Source organism: Bos mutus, chromosome 26 (genome assembly GCF_027580195.1).
Source record: "Bos mutus isolate GX-2022 chromosome 26, NWIPB_WYAK_1.1, whole genome shotgun sequence".
NCBI lineage: Eukaryota > Metazoa > Chordata > Mammalia > Artiodactyla > Bovidae > Bos > Bos mutus.
The window spans coordinates 34,424,330-34,443,868 of NC_091642.1; the positions used below are offsets into that span (position 1 = coordinate 34,424,330).

At 42.9% G+C, this 19,539-nt stretch overlaps 2 protein-coding genes across 7 annotated transcripts in view; one reads left to right on the forward strand and one right to left on the reverse strand.

Moving 5' to 3' along the window:
• Positions 1-18,662, reverse strand: part of ENTPD1 (ectonucleoside triphosphate diphosphohydrolase 1) — a 106,837-nt gene extending 88,175 nt beyond the window's left edge. The window contains exon 1 of one of the 4 annotated variants that reach the window (XM_070364013.1): positions 18,563-18,662. Coding sequence is in view for 3 of the 4 variants with exons in the window: in XM_070364011.1 (XP_070220112.1) it covers positions 16,449-16,629 (181 nt within the window). In the remaining variant the exon portion in view is untranslated. Of the gene's footprint in view, positions 1-16,017; positions 16,692-18,562 lie in introns of those variants that run through there. The other 3 variants (XM_070364012.1, XM_070364011.1, XM_005898835.2) reach the window with 3 other exon arrangements.
• TCTN3 (tectonic family member 3) overlaps positions 16,720-19,539 on the forward strand; it is a 47,794-nt gene continuing 44,974 nt past the window's right edge. For 2 of the 3 annotated variants that reach the window (XM_070364009.1, XM_070364008.1), the window contains exon 1: positions 16,720-16,857. The gene's annotated coding sequence lies outside the window, so the exon portion shown is untranslated. The remainder of the gene's footprint in view (positions 16,858-19,539) is intronic. The other variant, XM_070364010.1, reaches the window with a different exon arrangement.

A 19,539-nucleotide genomic window follows, 5' to 3' on the forward strand; every position in this document is an offset into this window, starting at 1 on the left:
TGAGTTTCAACACCACCTAACACACCTGGGGATGGTGACTACCTGTTTGTGGTGGGCTGGGTCCTTCCATGGCAGATGCGGAGCTGTGGTTTTCCTGGGGCTGGTGTGGTCGTCCTGGGACTGGTGCCCACACACTGGTCTGTGAGGCTAGGTCCTGGTCCCCTCTGCACAAGGCTGTGTCCAGCGATGGGTCTGGACTTAGGGGATCTTAAAGCAGCCTGCCTGCTGTGGGTGGGGCTGTGTCCCTGCTTGGCTAGTTGTCTGGCCCAAGGCATTCCAGTATTCATGTTTACAGCCCTGAATTAAGCAGGGCTGGGGCTAGGTCCCAAGACTAATAAGGTAGAGAAAGTGTTAGTTGCTGTCGTGTCTGACTCTTTGCGATCTCATGGACTGTAGCCCACCAGGCCCCTCTGTCCATGGGATTTCCCAGGCAAGAATACTGGAGTATTCCCTTCTCCAGGGGAATCGTCCCGACCCAGAGATCGAATCCAGGTCCCCTGCATTGCAGGTGGATTCTTTAACGTCTGAGCCAGCAGGGAAACCCTAAAAAGGTAGAGAGAGGGTTCCAAAATGGCACTTGCCAGCATTAGTGTCCATTCACAGAATGAGATCCCCAATATGCCTGCTACCAGTGTTTATGGCCCCAGGGTCAGATCTAAGTTGTCTCCTGCCTCTCTGAGAGGTCTCCAAGATCAAGAGGTGGATCTGACCCAGGCTTCTTCAAATGACTGCTTCTGCCCTGGGTCTGACAGCACATGATATTTTATGTGAGCCTTTTAAGATTGTAGCCTCCATTTCCTGCAGCTGTCTGGGTCTCTCCAAAGTAAGCCTTGCTGGTTTTCAAAGCCAAATACTCTGGGGGCTCACTTTTCCAGAACGGAATCTGCAGCTGGGGTGTCCCATGTGGGGCTCAGATCCCTCGCATTTGGGGGAAAACCTCTGTAATTGTGGTTATTCTTTCATTTGGGGGTCACCAACCTAGAGGCATGGGCCCTGACAATACTATGTCTCCGCCCTTCCAACCCATCTTGCTGTAGTTCCTTCCTTATATCTTTAGCTGTTGAAGGTCTTTTCTGGAGGGTTCTGGCCTTTCTCATCAATAGTTGCTCTGTAAATACTTGTAATTTTGGTGTGCCTTTGGGAGGATATGAGCATCCTACTCCATCATCTTGAGAACTCTTCCAAGAAGTGATTGGATTTTGAAGGGAGAGCCAACAGTATTTCCTGACTGGATATGGATAGAAAGCAAAGAGAGAAGTAAATTTGATTCCAAGGTTTTGGGCCTTCCAAAAACTAGGATGGAGTGGCCTTGAGCTGAGAAAGACGGTAGGAGAAACAAGTTTGAGTGGGAAGCTCAGGATCTCAGTTTTGGATGTTTTCAGTTTGAGATGCCTTTGCTAAGAAATCCTATTTGGAGACTTCCCTATGGTCCAGTGGTTAAGACTCTGCACTTCTACTGCAGGGGGCACAAGTGAAGAACTAAGATCCTGCATGCCGCATTGCAGGGTAAAAAAGAAAAGAAAAGAAGCGCCTCTTTGATGTGGAGATTTTGAAATAAGCAGATGAATATACAAGTCTGGAGTTCAGAGGAGAAGACGGTACTAGAGAAACAAATGTGGGCCCCAGATCTGCCCACCGACAGATCAACACCAGCTCTGGGGCAAGTTGAGCCCCTCAGCCAGCCATATTGGGACTGGGCCTTACTTATCAGCAGGCCAATACAAATTTCAGTACATCCCAGATCCTGTAGCCAACTGTGTCAAGAACTGGCCCCACCTACAAGCAGTCCAACACCTGCTCTCAGACTCCTGGGTTCTGCAGTCAGAGACACTGGAACCTGGTCCTATCTACCAGTGGGCCAGCACCAGACCTGAGATACCCTGAGATCCAGTCCCACCCCCTGCAGGCTGACACCAGCTTCTGGACACCCTCAGGACCCTATAACCAGAGACTTTGAAATCTAGGTCCACACACTAGTGGATCCAGGATCTCCTGGATCCCCTGGGCTCTAGCCCCACCCACTATCCAGTCAATACTAGCCCTGAGACCCCTTAGGCCCTGACCACTCCCCCACCAACAGAACAATGATGGCTCTGAGATACCTTGGCTATTCAACTAGCTGCCCCAGTTTCTGGCCCCACTCACCAGCAGGCCAGCACCAGCTTTTGGACACCCCAGAACCCACAGCCAGCCATGTCAGGAACAAGCTCCACCTGCCAGCAGGCCAACTCTAGATCAGGGAACCCTGACCCCACAATCACTACTCTAGAACCTGGCTCTGCCCACCACTGAGCCAGCACTAGCCTGGAGACTCCTGGGGTTCTGCAATCAGCTGCTTCGTGACCCAGCCCCACCAATCAGCATCTAGCAGCCTCCACACAAAGCGGGACCTGGTAACCAACCAGACTGGGAGCCAGCCATATCTACCAGACCATCCACAGCAGTCAGCCTGCCACAAACAAAAGAAGGTAGAGCCCACCCAGGGGCACACCTAGAGCATATAGATCTGGTGACCAGAGGGGAGCACACTGCTGGGACTCATAGGACGTCTCCTACAAAAGGCCACTTCTCTAAAGTCGGGAAATATAACCAACCTACCGGATACATAGAAATAAAAACAGCAAGTTAGGCAAAAGAGGTGATGGAGGAACATGTTCCAAGGGAAGAAACAAGATAAAATCCCAGAAGAAAAACTAAGTGAAGTTGAAGATGGGCAATCCATTCAGTAAAGAAGTCAAGGTAATGATTGCAAAGATCAAAGAACTCAGAATAATGGATGACAGAGTGAGAAGCTAGAAGGTTTTAACAAAGAGAAAACACAAATAAGAAACAGAGGTGAAGAGTACAATAACTGAAATGAAAAATACAGGAGGAGGGATTGTGCTGGTGGTCCAGTGGTTAAGAATTTGCCTTGCAACGCAGGGGATGTGAGTTTGACACCTAGTCACGGAACTAAAGATCCCACATGCCACAGAGCAAGTAAACCCGCACACCACAACTAGAGTGCATTGACATAACAGAGAGCCCATATGCCACAACTAAGACCCAAGGCAGCCAAATAAATATTTTAAAATACACTAGAAGGAATCAACAATAGACTAAGTGATATAGAGGAATGGATCAGTTAACGAGAAGGATGGAGGAAATCACTGAAGCTGAACAAAACAAGAATTTAAAAAATGAGGAAAGTTTAAATAAGAGACTTCTCTCTAAGCAGCAGCAGCAGCAGCAGCGGCAGCAGCAAGACTATATCAAGCATTCTAACATTTGCATTATAGGGGTCCCAGAAGGAGAAGAGAGAGGGAAAGGGGCAGAGAACATATCTGAAGATACAGTAGCTAAAAACTTCTCTAACGTGGGAAAGGAAACAAACCTCCAGGTCCAGGAAACACAAAAAGTCCCAAATCAGGATCTACTCAAAGAGATCCTTATCTAAAATCCTCATCTAAAATTATAACCTTCCTAGACTTCTCAGTCCTCTTCCCTGCTTTAATTAGATTACTTATCATCACTAAAATACGTCTTACTTTTTTCCTTTGCTTATTATCTGTATGGTACCCAGAACATAAACCCTGTGAGGTTAAGGATTTTGTTTTGCTATCCACTGTATCCTCAGTGCCTAAAATAGTGCTTGATATATAATCTTTGCTCATTTGAACGAATGAGTCCATCTTCCTTCGGTTGGCTCAGCAGTGAAAGCACAGGATCTTAAACCACTGGACTGCTAGGGAATCCCCTGCTGTTGGCTCTTATTCTTTAAACATAATCAAGTCCACTCTAGTCTGCAACATTCTTCCTTTGACCTAACTCATCCCTCAAGTCAGCTCTCTTTCCCTCCACCACCTCACTTCCTGAGTCATGTAATAAGCTCAATGTTCCTACTTTCTTAATATCTCCTATTTAACCTCTTAATATTCTACTAACTCAGTTTCCACCAAGAATATTCATAAGCTCCAAATTCCCAAACCTGATCACATCTCTTCCACTGTAAAATGTAACATTAGAGTTTGAAGGGTTTTGCTGGAAGGATTAAGGGTCTGTGGGTAGGAAATACTATAGAGTGCCCCCCAACTCCCCCAAACATTACACTATGGGGCAGGGGTAGAGGCGGGAAGTGTATTAGAAAAAGAAAAAATACGATACTTTCTCTCATTCTCCTTGCCTAATCAGAAGCTTTGGCACTTCTTCTAGAAGCTTTGGTCTCACGACACTCTCTTTCTTGGCTACCAGGTTCAGACTCTCCTTGGCTTTCTCTTACCTTTCTAGGCTTTCTTTCTGAATCTCTCTTCTTAAGTCCTTTCTCTTTCCATCCCTTTATTGTTGGTGTTTCCTTGGGTTCCGTTCTTCAGCCTCTCTGTTTCCATTCCCTATAGTTTCCAGAGTGACTCATACTTTAAAAGCTCATATTTTCAACCACTGACTCTGTGCTCCAACTCCAGCTCCCATTATCTCTTGATTTTGCTCAAACCTCTCCAAGCTTTAGACTCAAATTTCCAGCAACCAACAAAATAGCTCTGCCTTGATGTCTTATAAACATCTCATATTTAGCATGTGCCAGGATGAACTTATTATCTCTCTGCCCCTGCCAAATCCACTCTCCCTCCCCATTCCTAGTCTTATCCATAAATATGTATTAACCCAATTATCCACCGCTAAACTTGAGAATAAATCTTAACATCTCCATCTTCTTCTCTCCCAAAAAACCACCCACCCTCTACCTCAGACTCTACGTTATACATATTGCTTAAATCCAGCCCCTCCCACCCATCCCCCTCCCCTGTGTGCATGCGTGCTAAGTTGCTTCAGTCATATCTGACTCTTTGCGACCCCATGGATTGTAACCTGCCAAAATCCTCTGTCCATGGGACTCTCCAGGCAAGAATACTGGGGCGGGTTGCCATGCCCTTCACCAGGGGATCTTCCCAACCCAGGGATCGAACCCAAATCTCCTGCAGTTTCTGCATTGCAGGTGGATTCTTTACTGCTGAGCCAGAGAAACCCAACTCCCTCCCCTCCCCACCATCAATGCCTTAGGGCAGGTCCCCATCATCTCTCACCTAATGGACTATTGCCAAAGCCCAATACAAGTATCTTCCCATTACTCACCAACTTCTTGGTTCATTCCTGCCAGAGTATCTCACAAAGCCAAGTCTTATGACCACTAAGTATGACGATTGCATAACTGAAAATACTTTGATATATGCTCTCACATTCTTGTGAAAATCTGTATCCTAAAAAAATTATTTTTTTCCCTCAAAAAATGTCAGTGCATTAGTATTAGGAAATGATATTAATGGCAAGCATCACCTCTTCTGAGACAAGACCGCGTGACCAGGGCAAATAAGCAGACGTCTCAGATGGCCCTCACGATACTCATTAACTTGGAGCCAACCAAAGCACACTATGGGTGCTTCCCTGGTGGTGCAGTGATTAAAAATCTGCCTTGCAATGCAAGGAACAGAGGTTCCATCTCTGGTCTGGGAAGATTCCGCATGCTGCCGGGCAACTAAGCCCATGTACCACAACTACTGAGCCCACACTCTAGAGCCTGTGAGCCACGACTGCTGAAGCCCGTGCACCCTAGACCTGGTCTCAATGAGAGGCCCACTTGCGCAACTAGAGAAAGCCCTTTTGCAGCAATGAAGACTCAGTGCAGCCACAAATAAATAAATAATTGTTTTTTAAAGTGCACTATGGGAGAAGAGAAGCGGGACATGATGGGAGGGGAGAGGGAACTCTTTGGGAAGCCCCCGGGTTTGCTGTTTCGTCTTGCTTTGTTTTGCTTGTTTGTGTGGGGTTTTTTGCCTCTGTGAACTGGTAATCTTAGGTCTACCATGAGTATACAGAGACTTACAACTGTTCTCCAAAATCAGCATTACTTGGCCAGGATACTAAGCAGTAGGACAGGAGCTCACTCTGCAGTTTAATGGAGATTTGTTCTCAGCAGAAAAGGGGAAAAGCAAGAAAATGGGCCCAGAGAAGGGTTCTTCCTGAATGGCTTTATGCCTCTGGACAAAAATATTGACAGAATCCTGACACCACTAGTCTCGCTATCCTCTGAAATGTGACTCTATGGCAACAGAACTGTTCTTTCCTGGATCCTAGTAAGATCTTATGGGTTGAGGACTGAGATATCTTCCCACTCACAGAAGGGGGGTTAGAATTTGGTGACTGTATTATTCCAGGATCCAAATGGATCTAAGGGAGTCAAGGGGGAGACCACTCATTCCTCATCTCTAACACTGAACCAGGGTGAATCTCCCCTAATGCTTCCTTAAACTCCTTTTAGAATAAGATGAAAAACACTGTTGACTTAAGAAAAATGCACAACGTGGGAGTTGCAAGTTAAGTTTTATTTGGAGCCAAAAGAGGAATATAGATGCGGAAATAGCATGTCAGACAGCCCTGGGAAACTGCTCCAAAGAGTTAGGTGGAAGGTCAGCATATATGTGATTTTGGCGACGGGGGAGTACATGCACTTAAGCACATATTTTTGCAGAGGTTTCTGCTAATCAAAAGAAGCAGAAGTCCCCAAGAAGAAATTTAGTGCTTTTCTAGATGAGATAAAAGAACTGGGCTCATAAAATCAGCTTCTGAAAGTATCTATCTGAAGACCTGTTCTGCCAGTTTTTCCAGAGCCTCATTTCTGCTCTCCTCTCTGAACTCCCTTCAGGGGATGTTAAAAGCCAGCAGCTGCAGCAGCACATGGTTTTAGGCTTGTAGAGGTAGATGGCAAGGGCCAATTTGTAGTTACAACAAACACATTCATCTGTGCACACATACAAAAATATCTATTTTCTTTCAAGGGTAAGGCCTTAGATTAAATAAATTTTGCAATAAGGTAGAAAAAATGGTAGAAGGAAAGCCTGCTTCCAAAAATAGATATGATGCAGGAAAGAGAGGAAAATATTTATTTATTTTTTGGTTGGATATAAGAGGATGTTGCTCTGAGAAGAGAACACTCTGAGATAGAAGATTTCATGGAAATCTAAAATATTGCAGTTGAATGGAAGTTCATACTAGAGATAATTAAGGAAAATTGAATCAGTGATATAGAGAATAATCTTAGGGAAATATTGTCAAAATACAAAGAAAAATTAAGAAAAGAAAGGAAGAAAGAAAGAAAGAGAAGGAAGATGGAGTAAGTTCAGAGATAAGAGATCCAAATAATAAGTCACTGAAGAAGAAAAGCAAATGAACAAAATACAAGGACTGATTCAAGTTATGACCAGAGAAATCTTTCTTGCCCTAAAGAAGTTCTGAATTTGGAAATCAAGAGGGTTTACCATTTTCTAAGCAAAATCTATAACAGAAAGTCTATACTCAGTTGTCTTACTGTGAAAATTAAGTCAGGAATAGAGAATAGAAAAATATTCAAGCTGAAAAACAGTGTCCTCAAACTTCTTTACAGAATCAAACTCCTCAAAACAATAGAGGAATACCTCCAATTACTTGAAGGGGATAAGGTATCTATACTTAGACAAGCTGTCACTCTCTTACCACACTGATGCCCTTCTAAAAAATTACTTTCGTAGGTACCAGATCATTATGAAAGGAACTAAAATTAAGAACTCAAAAATAGAGAAAGTGAGAAAAGAACTACATGGAAGTTAATTAAATTCACCCTAATGGGTACCAGGTTTCCTTTTGTGGTTATAAAATGTTCTAAAATTGATCATAGTGATATCTGTACAATTCTGTAAATGTGTTCATTTACAATGAATCATTTTTTTAAAAAAGCAAGTATCACTTCCATAATTGTTTAAGCAAGCTTATATACAGGTATTTTAAAACTCCAAGGAAAAAAAAAAAAAACTCCAAGGAGTGAGCATGCTTCAGGCCAGCTCCTCATTAGAAACCCCAGTGTGGGGGCTCTGGAGACCAACACATGCAAGGTCTTCCAGGGAGAGCTGAAACGTTCAGATAAGTGAGCTCTGGAAAGAAGGGATAGCTGGGGGGTTCTGGATTTGGAAGAGACACATGTAACCCAATGTTCATCGCAGCACTATTTATAACAGCCAGGACATGGAAGCAATCTAGACGTCCACCAGCAGACAAATGGATAAGAAAGCAGTGGTACATATACACAATGGAGTATTACTCAGCCATTAAAAAGAACACATTTGAATCAGTTCTAATGAGGTGGATGAAACTGGAGCCTATTATACAGAATGAAGTAAGCCAGAAAGAAAAACATCAATACAGTATACTAACACATATATATGTAATTTATAAAGATAGTAACGATAACCCTATATGCGAGACAGCAAAAAAAAAAAAATCATAGGCTTTAAATGTGTTAATTACATGGTATGTGAACTATATTTCAAAATAATAAGATCTACGACTATGGGTTCAAATCTCAACCTCAGCACTTACCAACTGAGAGACTTTAGGAAGGTCAATTAACTACTTATTCCTTGGTCTCCCATTTTGTAAGAGCAGGACAGCACCGACTTCAAATAGTTGTTTGAGAACTGCAAGTTGACTGGAACAGCATGTGGCTGTTGATTGGAACAGCATGTGGCTCAATACACTCTATAAACCTGTGGGTTAATGAACTAAGCCATCACCACATCCAGGTATCAAATACTTACTGTATTAGTCTCCTAATGGCTGCCATAACAAATTACCATAAACTCAACTGCTTAAAACAACACACATTTACTCTTATAATTCTGAAGTTACCGAGTCTGAAATAGGCTTCACAGAACTAAAATAAAGTGTGGGCAGGGCTGCCTTTCCTTTTCCATCTGCTTGATGGCATTCTGTGCATTCCCCATTCTTTGGCTGTGGACCTCTCTCCCTATCCAAAGCCAGTAGCAGAACATGTTGCTACAGTGATTGCACTGCCTTCTCCTGTGTCAGGTCTCCTTCTTCCTCTCTCTTATTAGACCATCTGTGATTATCTAGGATAATCTCCCTGGTTTAAATTCCTTAATTTAATGACATCTGCAAAGACTCTTTTTCCATATAAGGAAACATTGATAAATTCCAGGGATTCAGCACTGCAATCTTTGCAGCCTACTACCATTACTATATCAACCAAAAAAGAAGAAAAAGAAAATAAATCTATGAAAAAGCCCTTATGATTATTTGCAAAAAAAAAAAAAAAGAAGAAGACATTAAGCAAAAGATGGTATCAAGAACATTTGACACAGCTTACATTAGAAAGTATAAGTACTATACACTGTGCTTAGTCTCTCAGTCATGTTCGACTCTTTGTGACCCTGTAGACTGCAGCCCACCAGGCACCTCAGTCCATGGAGATTCCCTAGGCAAGAATATTGGAGTGGGTAGCCTTTCCCTTCTCCAGGGAATCTTTCCAACCCAGGGATTGGACCCAGGTCTCCTGCCTTTCAGGTAGATTCTTTATCATCTGAGCCACCAGGGAAGCTCAAGAATACTGGAGAGGGTGGCCTATCCCATCCCCAGAGAATCTTCCTGACCCAGGAATCAAACCTGGGTCTCCTGCATTGCAGGCGGATCCTTTATCAGCTGAGCCACCAGGGAAGCCCACTGCACGATTACTTTCCATTTACCAATCCTTGTCCACTGGACGCTTTTAAAGTCCTCTGTATCCTGCCTTTTCAGAGCAATGCCTAAAAGATTATTTTGCTGATGACACCTGGCTTCAGATGTCTTTTGTGCATGTATGTCCGAGTCTTTATCCGCTTGAGCAATCCTGTTTCAATTTTATAGTTCAGAAATTCTGACCCTCACCTCCTAAATCTTGCCAACCAGATCCACCTCTTGGCTCTAGCCACCTGGGGCCTGCAATTATTATTTGGAAAGGAAAGATCTGGCAATTTGCATTCACACCACACTTCAATACTTCCTAAGATTATGTAGCCATATAAAGTTCTTCTGCCTAAGATGCTGAGAACTTTGTCTCCTCTTCTTTCATCATTCTCAAAACTTTATTGAACTACTCCTTCTCTGCATCTACTTTACTTCTTTTTATAGTCCTAAGTCTCCATCACCACTCCCCATCCTTTTCTAATAAGCCATAATAAAAAGTGATTCCCTAGATTCTTTCTCCTGGAATGAAAATGTGTAGGTAACAATAAAAGCATATAAAAGTTAATGCACATACACTATAATTTCACATAGGAGAAAATTATGGTTGAGGAGGGATTACCATATAATTGAAATGACTGGATAGATTTACAAATATCCAATTTCATATATTATAAACAGAATATATCTTATTCACAAGCATTCACAAATTTGTAAAAATTCACTACATGCTTTGGTTCAAAGAAACCTCAGAAATATTAAAGCCATTTCTCTAATCATTGTGAAATAAAATGAAAAATTAATTAAAAGTAATGAATTAAATAAAAATGACAATTACTTGGCACTTTAGAAAAATTATTCTGGGTTAAGAGACAATAAATGCAATATCAAACTTTTTTGGAAATATAACACCACAGATTAGAAATGCATTGGATCTATTCATAGTTGTAAATCTCTGTATAAAAACATTAAGATTTCAGAAAAACTGTTACAAATATAGCATAAAAACTTGAATATATTTATTATATCAAGAGCTCACATAAATTAATATCAAACATAAAATCCAGTGAGTAAGAAACAGGCAATGAGAGAGCATACAAAAGGAGAACACTACGTGTAAAATGTCAAATTCACTGGCAATTAAACAAATACAAACTAAAACAACATAAAAGTGGGTAAGACTATTAAAAAAACAAAACCTAATCTCTCAGGGATGTAGCAAAACAGGAACTGTTGTGGAAGCACGAAGGGTCCCACTTTGGTAAAGCAACTTGCTGACAGTAATCAAGAACTTTAAAAAATTTTACAAATTTTAATCCAGTCATTCTGCTTCTGGGACTCTATCCTCAGCATGCAACCCCACACACGGAAAAACTTCACACACAAAGATGTTTACTGGAAATGGCAACAGACTAACTGTTCAATAACAGGGACATTGTTAAACTGCTGCTGCTGCTGCTGCTGCTAAGTCACTTCAGTCGTATCCGACTCTGTGCGACCCCATAGACGGCAGCCCACCAGGCTCCCCCGTCCCTGGGATTCTCCAGCCAAGAACACTGGAGTGGGTTGCCATTTCCTTCTCCAATTGTTAAACTATGTGACTATAAAAATTATGCTAACAAAGACTATGCTATGAGGCAGAAAATACCTGTCCTTTATTACTGCACTAGAAGTCTGGCTTTAAAATTGTATACACAAGCTCACAATCAGAGTGCCATCTCTTAATTTTGCAAAGTCCTAGTCTAGTAAGTGCTAAAAGAGAGAGAACCCAGGCTAGAAAAAGGAACTGCAAGGAAATACACCAAAATACTGTCACGAGTGATTGTTTTTCTTTTCTTCTCTAATTCATATTTCATGTGTTTGTTTTTTTTACAGCAAGTATGTGCCATATTTCTTACATCCTCACGGATATAAAGGAATTGTCCACATCCTTTCTGTGGATTAGAAGAAAATAGTTCTTTATGAAGGGCGTGTTCCTGGGTCTCTAAATTCATTTTGAAATTCCAGCACAAAAACTGTGGGATGGAAGTATGTTAGGCAAACTCTTTCCTGCCTTCTCTACTCCCACAACTTCTCTTTTCCTTATAATCCCTTCAAGTTTCCAAACCTAAAGAAATTCCATCCGTCCTCCCTGCACTCACTTTCCTCCTTTGCGTCTGGGGTCCTTCTCACCTCACTTCTGCGGTGCAGACAGTGTCCCTGACATGCTGCTCCCGGTCTCAGAGTTCTGGATCCTTGCTAGCCCCAGCTCTCTGGCACTCCAGACACCCAGCAAAGTACTCGGGCAGCCAGTACTTCCCAGGTTGGAGGCAGAGAATGAAAGCAGCTTAAGGAATCTTGGAGACACAGAGGAAAGGTGGGAGATATTCAGGAAATCCAACACAGGGCCTTTTTTGTGTAATAACAGATTGTATGTGATTAAGATTCAGATTTGTTTCTTGTGTGGCAAAATTCTGGGATATACACTTACTGAAAGAACAGATGAAAGAAAGAATTAGGTTTCCTATCATCCTGCAATGACATAGCTGATCAGTAACTCAAAGTGGTAGCTTCAGTGGGTGGAGGTCTGGGGAGGGAGGGCTTGGTTGTTCGGTACCAAAATAAGTCCTGAGACTAAGACATGCAATGACCTTATGACATGGTAGTTGAAATGTGGCCTAAGTAGGGGCAGCTTTACCACCACCTGGGAGCTTGTCAGACATGCAGAATCCCAGGCCAGCACTCTAGAGATGCTGGACCAGAAACTGTGCTTTAACAAGGTCCACAGTGATGTACATGCTCTGCTCATTGATGTATAAGAAACACTGTCTCAGCACACACACACACACACACACCAAGACAAAGCTAGTATCTCAGCCAATTTGTGCTTTCATCAAACCATGCAGAGGTTTGAGGTTTCTTTACTGCAAGGGCTGCCCTCAATTTTGGTCTCCCTCCAGAGTTTTTCAGGGAATGGAGCTCACAGGAAACAGACGAGGGGATGTGCCCCAGTCTTCACCTTCACTCTGCACAGGCAGGTGGGATTAAACATTAATTCTCTTGGGCATACCACTGACTATGGAATCAGAAGCAAGCAAAAGACCACACAAGGGAGAAAATACACTTAAAATGTGGTTTGGCCAAGTATAAGCAAGACTAGTCACTGCCATTTGTAAAAACTGTTTACCAAATGGGCCCAATGATCATGCAAGACAAACTTTGGATTTCTGCCTTCAAATTTCCAGGATGAACATGTAAATAGGTTCCCTACTTGAAACTTGGAAACGTGGAAAAGAGCTTTTTACTCTTAAATCTAGCCTGTAGTTTAGGTAAGAGAGAAAAATGGTCTTTAAGCACTGAGGGACTTGGAAGATGCTTACTGTGGGCTCCAGACTCTACTCATCTTTCTAGGTCCCACTGAAGTGTCCCATCCTTTGAGAAGTTTTCCCCAAAATCATCACTCCCTATTCTGGTTCTCAGGAGATTTTCCTGAAACTTTTAATATGGCTCTTAGGAAAGTAGGAGAACTTAATCTATTAGGAATCCAGGCTTTGCCACTGGACTCCAAGGGTCTAAATTCCCCCCTTTGCCTATGAATATTACTAGCTGGGTGACCTTGGCCAGGTAACTTCCCTCCACAGCTGTCAGATGGAGAAACCTGTATCATAGGAAGTTTTTGTGAAGATTACATGAGACAATGCATATAAAAATGACAGTGCCTGGCACATAATAAATTATAATAAAAAATGTTAGCTATGATTATTAGCACTTCGCAGAGTCTGGCTTCAGTTAGAGTTGGTTGTGTGTATGTCTGCCTTCCTTGCTAGACTGTGAGCAAATTGTTTACACCCCACATCTGCCACAGGGACTTACAAATGGAAGATACAATAATATTTGTCAAATGAGTTTGAAGGTATGCCAGGAAGAAGAAAGGGAGGGTGCTGGAAACAAGTTTAATGTACTTTATGATTTTATCCAGGACCAAGCTCTGCGATACTTGTTTGTCTTCCATTTCCAGAGCACATTGTCTCAGACTTTGGCTGCTGTAAATGGGGCTGGAAGAACACTATTTCTGCAACCAGATGTTTTGTTCAGCGATATGAGGTAGTGCTACGAGGCATCTGAAATCTCCAGTTTGGTCCTGGGCTGGAAGGGGAGCTGGGGGCTGAAGTTCAGCCAGAGCTGGACTGGCTAAACTGGGTGCCCTAGCTAGCACAGGGTCACATCAGCTCTGAGGATCACCCACCTAGAAGAGATGTGTTTTGATTCTCAGTGTGTTCACTTAGAGGGGTGTCTTTACATATTGCACAAAAGAGCTGTTTGTACCAGTAGGATTCTACTGCAAACTCAGAGGTCCCCTTGAAAACCAGCCTACTGACACTCAGATGAATATCAACTAAAATAATGTCACTTTGTTTACTATTTACTGAGCACCCATTACGTGCTAAACACTGTGCCTGACCCTACAGATCCAAAGGTGAATAAAGAAATTACAGTCGGGGAAGGTTGGGAAGTGATGCAGAAAGCAGGAATATGGACAAGTACAACGAGGACCAGCGTAGGTGTGAGTACGGAGGTAGGAGAAACATCCAACAGATGGCTAATACAAGGCTCAAAGGGTTGGGGGAGGCTTAGAGGAGGGACGAACAACCAAGATAAACCAAGGAGTGAGCACAACAGCTAACATTTATTGAGCACATACTATATACATCTGGCCCTGTTCTGAGAACCCTGCTTGAGAACCCTCATTAGTCCTCACAACACCCTGTGAGGTAGATAACATTATTCTCCCCATTTTAAAGATGAGGAGACTGAGGCTTAAAGTAAACAGTGGAGCTAGATTCAAACCAAGCTGGAGCAGCTTGGTTCCAGACTAAACGGGAAAGAGAGAGCTAAATCAGCCTTAAAGGCAGAGACAGGTGTCTTGCAACGACCTAGAACAGGAAAGAAGCTCCCCAAGTGCCTTGAGGAACTAAAAGTGTCTGGGGGTGGGGACAGAAGTTCCAAGATGACTCAGCTCCATCTGCAGGTTAGAAGGGAAACCAAAGGCAGGGGACAGTCTGCTGTGGACTTCTGAAAACTAGCTGTGTGACTCCTGTCATCTAACCCTTCTTGGCTTCAGTCATAAAAGGCAGTAATTGCCCTTTCATAAAAGGCAATAATAAAAATGCCTGGACTCTACCATAGAGAATGGCCACAGGCACCAAATGGGAAAAAAATGCATGTAAACTTGATAGCAAAGCACAGATTGCTTCCCAGACTTGAGATGTCATCAATATCATTTCCCCAGTAGCTTTAAAGATTTGCAAACCGAATCGACACTGTCCAGGGCAGTAGCAGGAGACTTTGAATTGGAGCAACAGAATGGGGAAATAGCCCCTTGGACCCTGTGTCCATCACCTGCATCCAAACTCACCACTTACTGTGTGATGCCAAGGCAAGCTACTCTCTCACTACCTCAGCGCCATCATCTGGGAAATGGGGATGATGATAACACTCACTTTATAAGTCGCGGGGAGTGGCTTAGGACGGCTCCCAGCACAGAGGAAAGACGATGTTAACAGCTATCATTTTTATCATTATTAAGAACTCTATTGGCTACTCATCCCATCCCTCCACATTCGATGTGGTAAAAACACGTGGGGATACTAGAAACCGGAGATAATGAAGGTTTGCAATCCTACACAAGCACGCCGCTGCAGACATTCTTCCTGGCTCCCATGGGCTGGCAAGCAGCTGGCTCTCTGTGTTCTCTGTCCTGGCAGAAAATGCCCAAAAGAGGTAAAAGACAGAGACCGCACACCATCTGTGCAAACCAGGCTGCTCTCGTAGTTTTCAGACAGAATCTAAAGTCAGTCAGTCAGATAAGCCTTACTCTTTAAAGATAAAACTGTTCTTGGAGACTTCCCTCCCCTCACTCCCCATACTCATGCACACTCCCCCACATCTCCCAAGAAAGGTTTAGCGTTTTGCAAGACATACTCTGGGGTCCTGTTGAGACAGCCTCTTGCCACATTAACTTCTCTAATTCCAAGCAGAGAAGCCTTTGCTAATTTCACAACAGGAAAGCACACAGGAAATTTGAGAACAAAGCAAATCTACACAGGCAGCCCAGCATCTTCCAGCAAACGCCGCAGTGAGGTACTGACCCGAAGCAAGACGACTCCGGACTGCAAAAGAGGCAGCTGCCTCCTAAACTGTGGGGACGGAAGAAGTCTTTTGCCTCTAAAAAACCAGATCTGAATACCAATTGCTCATAAATATTCATGAGCCGCTCCAGCTTGCTCAGGAGTCACCCTTGACTGTAACCCTGGAGCTTGGCTTTGTAAAATATTCCCCAAAGTTTTTTCTGTCTGCCTCCTCTCGGAAGGAGAGGGTGGGAAAGTGTATATAGGGCTTTTTGCCTCTTGCTCTTTCAAGTACTTGCTTTTGGTCTGGGCTTTTGGTTTCCTTTTTTTGTTTTTTATTTTTATTTTTTCCTGGTCTTAAGGATTCAGATCAAATCAATTTTGCTCTTACCCCTTCTATCTTCCATAACTGGCAGCTTTTGTTTTCTTCCTCTTTGCTCTATTTTTCAGCCTCTGCTTGCTGTGGTCGGTCTCAGTGAAAGAGGTACTCAAGGAACAGAGATATAACAGACCCTCGGGATCGTGGGAGGGGCTAAATTAGCCTGCCCCGTTTCGGAAGGAACCTCAAACCCTATGTCTTTTTCATTGACTGAAGGACAGACTTGCCGAGGAGTTAAGCAGCTCATTCCCCTAAAGCTTGCCCGGGCTGTAACTTTTTCTATCTTGAGGCAATGTGTGTTCAGATCTCTCTTCAGATTTTCCCTCTCTCTCTGATACAGAAATCCATTCCCCCCTCCCCAGCCTTGAAAAATGTATCTTGTCTGCAAGCAAATAAAAAAAAGCGATTTACTTTTTGCAACTTTGAAGCAAGAAACTTGTTACCTTGATACCCACTGGAAAAAGGACGGGACTCAAGAACAGTTGTGCTGGCCCCACAAATCCGCTTATTTCTGATTCCCTGATGAGCAATCCCTTTTTGGAGTTCATTACGCCAGAAGAGCACCGGGTCACCCAAGCAAAGGTTGCGGCCGCTGAAGAAACTGTGGTATTGGTTGGAAGGCATGGTGGGACGGCAGAGAAGGCTGCTCGCTGGGAACAGCTGTCTAGCTGTGCTGATGCAAGTTGTCTACCTTTTCCAAACCTTCACCTCCTACCTCCGAAGTCTTATAGGCAGGAATTGCCACACCTAGGCTTTGCCACGGTGACCCAAATACAGACTGACCAAAGCATTTTAAAAAACGGTGTCTATGAAGTTATTTTGAAATCGGGATAAGAGACAACCCACAGGAAGGTAAGTTTCCAAGTCTTAAGGCAGCCTGTTTGGGCACCTTCTCCCTCCATGAGGCTGTCAAACTTTAGCACTTTAGGTTTCAAAGAGACCCGACATGTAGTCTAAGCGAGGATAGAGATGTGGAGATGTTAAGCTACAAGTTCATGTTCACTTTGAGAGCAGGGAGCTGGTCTCTCTTACTTGCTACTATGCTCTGCAGCACCTGATACAGTTTCTCCCACAGTGTAGGTGCTTAGTAGATTTTTGATGAATGGTTGAGTTAATAAATAGCAGCAAAGCAGAACATAAATCTGATTTCACTGATTCGTAGTTCATGCTTTTTCTGCATTGTTTCTTCCGCATGAGAATTTGTATCTAAAATCAGTTACACCATAAGACATTTTGAAAGTGAAAGTGAAAAATTGCTAATTCCTGTCTGACTCTTTGCAATCCCACAGACTATACAGTCCGTGGAATTCTCCAGGCCAGATTACTGGAGTGAGTAGCTGTCTCTTCTCCAGGGACTCTTCCCAACCCAGGGATTGAACCCAGGCCTCCTGCATTGCAGGCAGATTCTTTACCATCTGAGCCACCAGGGAAGCCCAAGAATACTGGGGTGGATAGCCTATCCCTTCTCCAGGGAATCTTCCCAACCCAGGAACTGAACCAGAGTCTCCTGCATTGCAGGTGGATTCTTTACCAGCTGAGCTATCATTTTACCTCCAAATATATTCCATAAGCTATTAAATTGGTGACCACTAAAGGCTATTTTTTACTCTATAAAAATATATTCTCCACTGTACTTTTAATCATAGTTTAATAAAGGCAGGGGCTTTTTTTCTTTTTTCAGTTTAGGTGTTTCTGTTATTTGTTCAGTGCTCAGCAGCATACTATGTGCTCAGTAATGTTTCATGCTGGACTTTCCTGGTGGTCCAGTGGTTAGGACTCATGCTTCCATTGCAGGGGGCACGGGGTTGATTCCTGGTCGGGGAACTGAGATCCTAATGGCACAGCGCCCGCCCACCCCACCCGCCCAAAAAAGTTTAGTGCTTTAATAAATCTGAGTTTGCATAAGACTCTTTCTTTACCTTACTAAAGGTTTCAGAGTTAAAGCATTTGCCATTTATAATAAAAACTAGTTATACTAAATGAGAATCCAGTGGATGCCTTTTCCAGATACCAAGATTTCTAATAAGAAACATTGGTTTGGTATTTGTCCTATTGTGGTGAAAATGCTTTTAATTGATGTGATGGATATATCTGTAAAAACCAACAATTTTATAATGGGTTTATGACTGTCTGGGCATCATTGTTTCAGAGAAAAGTTCCAAAAAGAACATGTCTACAAAATATCCTGTGAACTATAGGATGCAAAAAGACTGTCAAAGCTAGAAGGAGAAAAAAAATGATCAAGATTCACAGTGAGTGAGAGGTTATGTGGGAGAAACAGACAAGCATCTGAACATGTCAAGGAAAGCCCCCTCCAGAACATGCCCTCTTCTCATTACCTGCAGTGCTTCCACACTGGGCCAAGCCACATCCTCTCGCATCTGGTTTATTATGATCGCCTTCCCACTGGTCTCCCAGATGCTGCTCTCAATCCTGCTCAGTCATTCTGTACCCAGTACTCACAGTGATTCAGTTAAAACCAAACCAAGCATATCACTCTTCTGCTCAAAACCTTCCCAGGGCTCCCATCTCACTCCAAGCATAAACCAGTTCCTACCTGGCTTGCTCCCCAGCACCTCTCTGACTTTCCTGCTGTTCTCTTCATGTTGCCCCTGCTCTAGCCTCAGAGTCTTCGCACTTCGCTCTTTCTGCCTACAGTACTGTTCTCCCAAATACCCACAGAGCTCATTCCTAAGTCTTTAATAGATTACTGTCTTCTATCCTAGCACAAGATAGTGACCTCTAGTGTTTTCCACGAAAATGAACCTAGGTTCTTTGGAAAGACGGCAAATTCCAAGTCTGAGGCAGGAAGTGTGTAAGATGAGATTGGAACATCTTGTCGTACCAGAAATAAAGGACACTGTCTAAAACTACTAGGGTCATTCCAAAAGGACTCAGGAGCCAACTTCAAGTGGCTTCTGCTGGCCAAAGTAATAAAAAATTTGAGTGGCAATAATGTTATAACTGAAATGTATTGAAACACGTTAGATATATTGACACTCATGTATTCATGATGGTACTATAAAGAAATCATTGTTCATCTTTGGAACCAATTCATTATTCCAAAAAAATGTAAATAAAAACGGAAAATATCAACACTCAACCTGCCTTTGCCGCACAAACTGCACCAATAGAAGAGCCAAATAGTTGATGAAGAGGGAGAAGTTTCTCCCTCAAGTATTCCAGATAATTAAAGAAAAAAATTTGAGTATAACCATTGTGCAAACAACCTCCCTGCAAAAAAAAGGAATAAACCTAAGCATAATCACCAATGATTGTTTATATCACAAAAGTAGGTATGAACATTCATTGACAACCTTCTGATGGAGGTATATAGCACAACTTCTGAAGCAGTCTTGCCAACATTGAAGCTTCTAGATCCAACTACCAGCTCACAGGAGGCCTGGGGGCACTGAAAACCAAGTTAAAAGGCTCCACAGGAATGCAGTCAGTAAAACTTGATCTGGAGGAAACACTATAAAATAACTCAATTTCTTTAACAAGGAAGTTGTAGGGAAGAAAAAAGAGGATGGG